This window comes from Pseudophryne corroboree, chromosome 5, assembly GCF_028390025.1.
Source record: "Pseudophryne corroboree isolate aPseCor3 chromosome 5, aPseCor3.hap2, whole genome shotgun sequence".
Taxonomy (NCBI): domain Eukaryota; kingdom Metazoa; phylum Chordata; class Amphibia; order Anura; family Myobatrachidae; genus Pseudophryne; species Pseudophryne corroboree.
In genome coordinates, this window is record NC_086448.1 from 30179676 (window position 1) to 30190856 (window position 11181).

At 42.4% G+C, this 11181-nt stretch overlaps 1 protein-coding gene across 1 annotated transcript; it reads right to left on the reverse strand.

Annotated features, from left to right (window-relative positions):
* Nucleotides 1–8301: 8301 nt before the first annotated feature.
* Nucleotides 8302–10169, reverse strand: LOC134928756 (uncharacterized). The gene is made up of 3 exons (XM_063924765.1): nucleotides 9909–10169; nucleotides 9621–9833; nucleotides 8302–9009 (listed from the first exon to the last, which is right to left on the reverse strand). Exons 1-3 carry the CDS (start codon nucleotides 10030–10032, stop codon nucleotides 8342–8344), a joined length of 1005 nt encoding a protein of 334 aa, XP_063780835.1. The 5' UTR covers nucleotides 10033–10169; the 3' UTR covers nucleotides 8302–8341.
* Between the last annotated feature and the right edge of the window lie 1012 nt (nucleotides 10170–11181).

Genomic DNA, 11181 nt, shown 5'->3' on the forward strand with positions numbered 1-11181 from the left:
ATGAGAAGTTTATGTACTTTTACTATTATTTGCACTTACTTATCCATGCGGCGGGAAACCTAGTTTCCCACCCACCTGAGCAGTTGGAAATAGTCACAGCCCACCTGTATGAATCAACCTATGACCTTTTGTTATAATGCGAAGACGAATTCCTGTGTCCAATGAACAATGAGATTGTAGGGACCATTGAATTGCATTGTGTGTGGGGCATAAATAGACAAGCCGATCCTATCCAGCACTCACTCTTCAACAGTTCTCATTGCTGATAATCGGGAGCTGGATATCCAGAGGCGCATGCGATCGTTCCCCTTGTGCGTAAGTTTTCTCCGCAATCATATTGTCTTTATTGGTATTGTGGGCCATATCTCTCTCTCTCTCTCTCTTCTCCTCTTTCTCTCATTTTTCCTTAAACGTACTTGTATTGTATTGTATTTCCTGTGTAGTTATCTGGTTAGTTAGTCTATGTTATATTGGTAGTGTATGACTTGTATTGTATTATTCTTTTGCAAGTATAACATTCATATAAGGCGTTAGACCCTAAGCCCGGTATTTGTGTATTTCTTATAGTGTTAAGTATTCTCAGAGCGTCGGAGACGCTCGAACAGCTTTAAGTTAATAAGGTTACATTGTGTTGCATCTACACCCCACCATTACACTAAGGTTTTTCTGTATAATACATTGTTCATGGTTTACATGTAAAGGTTTAACATTGTGAGCGTCTGCGCCGCTGGTGATCTCCTCGTGGTCCCGAGCGTCCGCTACGCTATAGTGAACCATAACGTTAGTCGGCAGCCAATAGCGGGCCTGCCTGTGATCTCTTGGCCGTGAGCGAACGTAACGCGTGAGCGTCTCGACTACGGCTAAGCGATTGTTACGCAACGTGCGTACCCTTACGGTACTCCAGACGTCAATAGCGTACAGTGTTCTTAGGCCTCTTAAAGGGTTTTAAGTAAGATAAATATTTAGCTTTATCAATTGGCGGCTCGCCCGTCCTTCACATATCTGTACTAGGTAATTTCAGCAGACATTATCCATCAGCAAAGGGCGGGAGATCATATTCCTCGTAGTGCTGTCTGGATAAGCGTCTGCTTCGCTTAGTAAAGGGTGCTGAAGGAATCCGGAACCGGAGGTAAGAACAACACGCTAGTGTCTTTTAAAACTGTTTATTTCTGTCTTGCGTACGCACGCACGCACATATCTGCATTTCTTTTCATTTTCGTGTATTTTCATATATCACTCTTCTGTTTGCCATTTTATAATTGATAAACGTGCTAAGAGAGATTTGTCGCTATTTCATAGTTAAAGTATAAAAGTAATACATTAAGAGATAAATTGCAAAGCACACACGCAGCTCTACCTAAAGATACAAGGAGAGATTGGTGTGGTGTTCGGTAGATGATCGAGGATCACCTACATTGATAAACGTGTAAAATTGTGTTACGGTGGATATTTGCTTTGTATACACGTGTCTCTAACAAAGGGTGAGACTCGCGTACGCAACTCAAAGGCCGACGCACGCAGCGTATATTACGCAACGGAGCGTCCGGGTATGCCCACGTAACTCAAATCACACGCTAGTGTTATTGTAACAAGCGAAAAGGTGGCAACGCGATAAATAGCGCAAATCTATTTTAGTGTCCGAAATTTAGACTAACAGATCCTTCTCCAAATTTACAACACATCTGGTCTAAAGGAAAGAAAATTTCTGCGCAGAAATAGAAATAGAAACAAAAGTGTACATGTGGTGAGTGAGTGTTTGCATATATAAGTTTATACAATTTTTGAGGTTTGAACCACAAGAAGTCGAGTTCTCGCAGGGTACATACATGTAAGTGACGTGCATGGTGGCAAGGGAGGCATCCCCTGTTAAACATAAAAATCTGAGCATTAGAGTATAGCAGACCAGGAGGTCTATTGTAGCACAGACCAGGAGGTCCGGAATTGACCAGGAGGTCCAGGTACAGCAGACAAGGAAGTCCGCTATAAATAGAGAAAAGAGCACAACTCAGGGGGTTGGTGCAGAACCCATATAGGCCATTAAAGCTCATGCTGAAGGAATTCGCAGCCGCAATTTTCGATTCCACTGGTCGCTCTGCACATAAGATTAGTTGCTTATGTGCTGAACGATTGTACCGCACGTAATTGTGTGCATTAGTTAATCTGACCAGTACCATTTGTGTACAAAACGGGTCATAAACACTATTTGTACATTCTGACGTGATTTGTGTAATTTTTTATTTTCTAAAGGGAAGTTCGCTGGTCACTCAGGAATTATCCAACAACCAACAGTTACTGGAAAGGGTTAATGCTCTGCGGATCACACTCACATGTTCCAGTAAACGAAGGTTCATAGGGGCCCTGGGTCGAGTACGCCAGCACTAGGGCAGTGTGTAGGTCGTATTGGTCGGCGTGGGCGAGTGAGTGGGGTACTCGGTAAACCGCCACCGTCAGCCTATCTTGAACATTTTGGTTTTTGTAAGGGTTCGCTGAAGACCCTGATTGAAGGTCAGAGGTGGTGAAAGCAACACCTGCAAGTTATGGGGGCCAATTGTTCAGGAAGGGGGCGATCAACCTCGGTTCGGGTTGATTCAGTAAACCGACCAATCGGGTCGGCAAGGTACGTAATGTGTGAAAAATACGGTTCACACACAGAGGTTTTATGTGATGAATGGGAGAGAATGACGGTACATGACGGGGAGAAGTTCCCAAGAGTAGGCAGCTTTAGCCCAGAAGTGTTACAAAATCTAAGGAGGAGGATATGTCTCATTAAATCAACAAAGAGACGAATCAAACATTATGATTATTTGCAGTTATGGCAACAGGAGGGTGAAATACAGAGAGGATTGGCTCAGGCGGCGGGATCTAATCCTATCAGGAAACTGATAGCCACGGCCCCGCCGCCACCATACATATCAGGAGAGAAATTGGTTGCGGAGAATGACGCACTAAGGTGTAACAAACAAACACTTAGCAACTGTAAAAATGTTAAAGATAATGTTAACAAGTTAACCAATGCAAGTATTAACCCGTGCAAGTTGTACCCTGTTTTGAACTTTCCCCAGGAGTGTGATCAAGAGGACGAATCGGCAACAATATCGGCGCTCTCTCTAGCAGCCACCATATCAGAAACAACAGTAGGCACGGCCCAACCCTTAAGATTAGTAACAAAGGCCCCTAGCGGAGGGACAGGTGAGGTCGTATCTACGGGTAAGTACGGCACCATACACTATGCTGAAACCATTTCACCACAGGCTGTAGAATCTACACAGAATGATGTTATTAAACTTGCTCCCGTTAGGGTAATCGCAGTTACCAATGGGAAAACGGACACCACAGGAGTCACTCCTATCAGAAACATTGCCATGTACAGCCCGTTTTCCCGAATGGAATTAAGAACCATAGTGTCTGAATTCCCTGACCCTAGGAAAGACTTAGTTGCTAGCCAGAAATACATCAGAGACCTAGGGAACACTTTAGAGCCCAATAACAAAGACTGGCAGGTATTGCTGAGGGCTTGTTTACCCTCCAATGTCGACTCGGCTCAATTTTTAGCTGACTGTGGATTTGATCAGGATGTACCTCTTACAGATGTGTACAACAAAGACAATGTAAAAAGGATAAGTTTACAGTTAAAGGAGTATTTTCCAGCTGTAGTTAAATGGAACAAGATTTTCTCCATTAAACAAAAAGAGTCAGAAACTGCTGCAGAATATTTTCACAGGGCATTACTAGATATGGCAAAATACACAGGCATAGAGGACATTAAAACAAACATAAACCATCGAGAAGTAGCAGTATCGGTACTAATGGATGGTTTAAAGGAGGCATTAAAGACAAGGGTACAGACCACGCAACCATGTTGACGAGGTCTGTCGGTGGCTACTTTGAGAGAGGCAGCTGTGGATCACGATCGGAATATCACCAGACACAGGGAATTACAAGGTGATAAGTTAATGGCCGTAAGTATACAGGCACTGACCACAAGGCAGCCTTTGTATAAATCACCAAACCCTGTGGGTAAGTCGAATGTGGTAACCTGTTATTCCTGTCATAGAGAGGGACACTTTGCACGAGACTGTAAAACGAGAAACATACAAAAGTCTTATCAACCCCCTAGACAACGACACGACACATGACATTGGGAGCAGGGTCCGCAGAAACGGAGTGATGAGCCACATGCAGGGGAAACAAAAAGATACCCCCCGAACAGAGACTGGCAAGCCTCTAGTAGTTCCCATTTAACCCCTACACAAGTAGTTGCTGCCAGCGGGATTCAGGGAGGTCACCATACCCAATAGGGGTGTGGCCATACCTGTAATCTGCAGCCAGTAAAATTGATTGCAAGTCTTGGAAGTGAACCCGAAATTGCAATTAATGTAGCTGGTAAAACATTAAACTTTCTTGTAGATACGGGGGCGGCCAAATCAGTGATAAATTCGACAGTGGGCATGAGAACCACTGGTAAGACAATTCCAGCCATGGGAGTAACGGGAGTAGTCCAGCATTACCCTGTTAGCAAACCAGCCGAGATTACAATAGGGCCTTTATATACCAAGCATTCCTTTTTGCTGGCTGCATCGGCACCGACAAATCTCCTGGGAAGAGACTTAGGGGTAAATTTACTAAGCTCCCGATTTTGACCGAGATGCCGTTTTTTCTTCAAAGTGTCATCTCGGTCATTTACTAAACACTAATCACGGCAGTGATGAGGGCATTCGTAATTGTTTGCAAGTCCAAGTAAAAAATTACGAATGAATACACCATCGGTCAAATTACGCCTGTTTAGATATGAATCTCGGTCATTTACTAACCATTCGTAATTGTAATTGCTGCCGCGAAAATGCATTCGCGGCCGCGAAAAATTACAATTCGTAATTTTTTCCTAAAAAAAAACGCGCCAGCCTTTGAAAACCGCGTTTACATGTGTACTCAATTATCCATTACTCACACCTGAATGTTTGGCCCTATAAAAGTGTTTCAGGCACATTCTGAACTTCTCTCACTCTGAAATGGCGGCTGTGGTGTGTGGCAATGGTTTTTTGTTTGCTGTGGGATACCTTAGACTGCTCCATGAGGCTTCCAGGAATCAGGCCCAGGTAAGTGAACATGGTCAACAGGTTGTCCAGGTACCGCGGAGGCTGCGCCAGCCTCGTTTTTTTAGAGAGCGTTTAAACTTAAATGCATTGTCCGATGATAGGGTCATACAGATGTTCCGCCTAAATAGAAACAACATTTTCCACCTGTATGACCTTGTCAAACTGGGCATAGACCCTGAGACAGCACGCTCTCGCTCTGTCTCAGGCCTACACAAACTCCTGGCTGTGTTACACTTTATGGCTACTGGGAGCTTCCAGGCTGTGGCAGGCGACGTCATTGGTATCTCACAGCCCACCTTTTCAAGATATTTGATGCAGGTGAGTCTAAAAATACATATGCGGTTATGTCTAAGTGTTGCTTCTGGAATTTGAAACCACACAGTATTGTAGAGAATACCTAACATGACACTCACCTTAGCTTCTTTAATGTCCACTCAGGTTTTGGATGTGTTGGAGCCACACATTAAAGCCTCAATCTGCTTCCCTACCGAGGAGTCGGAGTGGAGTGCTGTCAGGGTAGCTTTCTATGAGCTTGCTGGCATGCCCAATGTGCTGGGGGCCATAGATTGCACACACGTTCAGCTGAGATCACCTAAGGGCCGCCAATATATATATACTAATAGGCATCTGGCTCAATCAACTAATGTCCAGGTGGTCTGTGATGCAAACTTAAAAATTAGAAAAAATATATATATAAAAGGAATATGTATTCCCATATATCGGGCGCTAAAATTTAGCAAGGTTTAAAAAACACACCTGATTAGCAATTAATTAGTAAGATATAATAGCAGCTCCTAGAGGGCACCTGGATGCCAGTTATGAAATTATACTAATTAATGTTCTAAACAAAACATTAAAGGAGCGCTGTTTACAAATAAAAATCATTTATTGGTAAATATGGTGGAAAAACCACCTAAATAATAAAAATAGATTTGAGAAAACACACAATGCAAATATAATCACATGTAAAAAATTGGCAGTAGGTTAACTGTGATCGATCTAGGCGCCAATTATATATAAAACTAATGAGATATATATATAAAAATATACAGCTTGTAAATTTGATTCCTCGTCTCTGGTTTTGAACCGGGGACCCTATGGTTGTGGTCCATGTCTCTATCCGCTGTGCTATTGCAGCTGGGGGAATCAGTGCGGGCTGTTGGTCTATACCAAATCCTCTGGGATGCCATACCCATATCTATGCTAATGGCCGCTGTTGCTATAAGAATGGCGAAACAATGCTGATTAATATATAATAAAAATAAAAATAACAATATTCTAATTAATTTTAATAATGACATATTGAATGTGGCCAAATATGAAAGATATATTATGCTTGATGCTAAATTTGTTATAATCTACACTACAGGTGATCTAAACTCATTTTTGAGCTGGATCTCACTATGCAGTATAGACTCTTATATATACCATCATAAATTATGAGATTATCTATATCTATCTATCTGGCATTGTTTCTGCCGAGTGCGGCAATATAATGTGTTTGATATTTTATTATTCTTTACATTTTTATATGTGTATTTATTTGTAACTTATGTAATTTAAACACCTGATTAAAGATTACAAACAAGTGAAGGAAACACGAGCAAAGGACCCAGCATAGTGTGAAACCCAATTATAACTCTCAGGTGTGAAGAAAGAGTCTTTACAGCTGATTGGCTGTTGTTCATTTAAATACACCTACACCTGCCAAAATGGGTATTCACACTTCCTGAAGAAACCGCCGGTGCTGTGGGCGGAGAAACGCGTAGAGGGTCAGCATACGAATCTGTCCACTGCTGGAGACTTTATGGATCTTCCGTTGCTGGTATCTAGCAATTGAGATACTTTCTCACCACCTTCACTAAACCGGACCTACCGTAACTACATCTCCACTGCTGTGCTTGAAAAGCCCCGTTCTGCTGAGGTGCTAAGCAATAACTACGATCCTGCTGCCGGACAAACCTGATATAGCCGCCGACGGCTACCGTGAGTCACCTCCGCTAAATGCTACAGACGGGAATCAGCATTATTACTACGGATGAGAACGGTCCTGAACGAGAGGGGTGAGACATAGCAAATACAAATAATATCTCATTGCCTACAAAAATCAATAACAGCTTTTTATCTGCTGAGACAATTTTTTCAAATCGCTTTATCAGTACGGATGCCACCAGCCTAATATATTACTGTGGACTTTTATATATAATTGGCGCCTAGATCGATCACAGTTAACCTACTGCCAATTTTTTACATGTGATTATATTTGCATTGTGTGTTTTCTCAAATCTATTTTTATTATTTAGGTGGTTTTTCCACCATATTTACCAATAAATGATTTTTATTTGTAAACAGCGCTCCTTTAATGTTTTGTTTAGAACATTAATTAGTAAAACTTAAAAATTATGAGTGTTGTTGCAGGTTACCCTGGTGGCTGCCATGACTCCTTCATCCTCAGTCAGTCATCGCTCTTCGATAAATTTGAGGAGGGACAAATACCTGATGGCTGGCTGTTGGGTATGTTTAAAATGTTTTGTGTGTATGTCTTTTAACCACAAACTAGAGTTTGGATGAGGTGAAAGAATAATCTAACATATGTACTAATGTTGACTATATATGTTTTTCAGGTGATGGGGGTTACGGCTGCTACTCTTGGCTCCTTACTCCATTGTCCCAACCTGATTCTCCTGCTGAACACAGTTACAATCATGCACATAAGGCTACGCGGAATGTGATAGAAAGATGTTTTGGTGTGCTGAAGTCACGGTTTCGGTGTCTGGATAAATCTGCCGGCCTTTTGTTGTATAGTCCCTCAAAGGTGACTAGAATTGTGTTCTGCTGCTGTTTTCTCCATAATCTGTGTTTAAGTCAACATCTGGCACATGATGAGGGAGAAAGCAGTCAGCAAGCAGAGGAGTTAGAACCATCTGGTGACAGTGTGAGTACAAATGTAGGGAGGCAGGTACGGCAAGAAGTGATCCTGCGATATTTTTCAGGTCAGTTTTATTAGGCTGTAATTATCCTTGACTAAACACTTTGCACTACTTTCTATTGTGTGTTTTGTTACTTACTGTTTGTGGTTTAGAGTGGTGTGTACATTGTGCTTAGTTTATGCTAAAAAAACATTTTCAGTCCTTACCCATGAAAAACATACATACATACAGAGCAGCTTCGACAATGTTGGAGACGGACACAGGAAGTTGTGTGTTTGTCAAATACAAATTTTTATTTAGCAAATAACATTGTTGTTATTTTTTGCGCTTGTGTGTGCTGGGTGCAGGCTCACTGGCACGTGCTCTTGAGGAACGACGAACAGGGGAGGTTACTGGCGTTTGGATAGGGGTCGTGGTCCCCGAGCTGGAGGTTACTTGCTGAGCTCCCATCAGAGAAATATTGCTGCTCAAATTATTTAGGCTTGCAATCAGCTGAGTGTTAGTAGCAGTGTGGCTGGCTACAATCCTGGATAAGGACTCATTCACCACTTGATTGTGTTGAATGAGCTGAACGAGTGCCTGCTGATGGCGCTGTTGCTCATCTATGATGCGGGATAAATGTGCAAGCATTTGGCTGTTGTCAGCCCTAATTTGCTCCATTGAGGTAGCCATTCGCCCTACTTGTACTATCAGTCTGCCCGAGTTGCGACTAATACGCGGTAGATGATGGGGCAGACTGGCAAGGTGTTGTGTATGTGCGGTCAGGCTGGTATTGCTTTGAGCCTGTTGGCTTGTCCAACTGGCCCAAAAATCATCAGGAATTTGGCTTGGGGGCGGAGCTTGTGCCAGTTGTGGACTGATGGATGCTTTGGGGATATCCTGCAACTGTATTGGCTGGCTTGGGTCAACAGGTGTAAGTTGCAGTGTGATGGTTGCCTGTTGGTCTTGGCCCTGCTGGTCCACGTCGGCCATCAAGCTGTGCTCTGTATGGGGTGGGCAACATGCAATGTTTTATTTTTTATTTTGGATCTTGGCTAATGCTACACATTACTACATTCATAATACTCCATTTGTGAATGTTTTACACTTGATTTTAACAACTTTTAATGTTTTTTAGCTATTTAAAAATATATACCAACACAGGCGCAAACATAGACAGATTTGCATAATCCTCACCTAACTCCCCTCCACAGCATTACACTGTTAGATTCCCTCCCCTGACCACGATATAGACTACTTACCTGTATAGTCCAGAGGAGCCGAGCAAGTAAGCCATCTACATACTGGACAGGGGCGATGTGTGAACACTATAATGTTGTGGATAATTTTTAAAAAATTTAATTGTATTCATTTTTTATAAAAATGTGCACGTGTGTGTGCTTAATTTTTAAATAAATAAGAACTTTTCTAACAAAGATGTTGTCGAGAACATCCACTAAGACCTTATATAATATTTTTAAAGCACCTTTAGCAATTGAAGACGGAACAACACATTGCTTGTTGTTGAAAACATGTAAACTCCAAACCAACTAACAACATATTAACTGTACTGTGTATATTATTGCTTATGTGTTTAATTTCTGATTTTACTCACCAGATAACTGAGGTGATCGGGGCTCATCACTCTGAGAACTCGCCAATAGTGCCAGTGGTGGCTGGGGTGACACTGCCGAAAGTCTTCGCCTGGGTGGGGATGATGGAGCCGCAGAATCCGAGCCAAGACGCCGTGTCTTACTTGGCCTCCTGGGTAAGTGGCCCAAGCCCTGTGATGGGCGCCTTACAGGAGGTCGGCTTCCAGAAGCAGAACCTATGTGCAAATAAAAAAATTTATTTTTTGTACTTCTATGTGTTTTCAGAATATGTGACTACAGTGAAGACTTACCTGCAATCCCAGCCTCATCCTGACTTGTCTGAGGCCTGTCTGGGCGGCTGGTCTGTGTGACTGTTGAAAAAGTGACCCAAACATTATTACCATGCTTTGGGTACAAACAACCACTGCAAAGCATTATTGTACTGTAACCATCTATTCGGTATTGTTTAAACAAATTAGTTAAGCTTAAGAGCTTCTAGCTTCATGATTTTGAGTTGAATATCCAAATGTACATGATGTGGCACACAATAAATATGTATCACTTTTGAATTTAGACTCAGATATTGCAGAGATTGACTACTTGCAAATGTTTTAAAAATGTAAGGTTTCAAAAATTGCACCGCTTTTCAGTTTTTTAATAAAAAAAACAAATTTTAAAAAAACATACAACACACATGTTCAAGCATTATCGCCAAAAAATTAAAACAAATCGCTTTAATTTATAAAAAAACACTGCACATGTTTTGGCCCTAAATTTAATTGAACAAATAGCCTAGGCAAGGTGAAAAAAGCACATTCTAAACACAAACACACCTTAAGGGAGCATAGGCCTGCAATATGTTTTATAAAAAAATATGCATCCTTTACCCTTTAAAAATGACATTATCTACATTTTACGGACATTTTAAAAACAATATAACAAATCAAACTTACCATCCTGCGTGGGTCGGTCCGAATCCCGGACATGAGTAGCAGACACCACTTCTACAGGAATCAATGCCCGCACAGGCTCCTCCCAGTCCCGATAGCTTGCACGGAAAGGTGGTCCACCTCCGGTTTTCCGTGCCGATTTGGCCTCTTTGGCCATCTTGGCCTTGACACGCCGCTTAATATCATAAAATCGCTTGCGGCACGTGTCCTCAGTCCGCCTCACCACACCCTCACTATTCACAGCAAGTATTACTTGACCCCACAGGACAGACTTCCTGCGGGAGGACACCTTGCCAGCATCCTGACCAAACAATTGGCGATGGTGCTTCATCAGCTCACGCACCAAAGCCATGTTTTCAGCATAGCTGAACTTTATATTCCTGCCAGTCTTGGTAGTGGTGCGTGGCTGCGGAGCCACAACACCATCACTATCACTGGAAAATACAGCAACAGGCACCCCCTCCTCCTCCTCCTCACTAACCTCCTCCACCTCACTACCCCCCTCCACCTCACTACCAGCCTCCACCTCACTACCAGCCTCCACCTCACTACCAGCCTCCACCTCACTAACCTCCGCCACCACACTGACCTCTGAGTCGGACATGACAAACAACAAAAATCACTGAAAAATCAA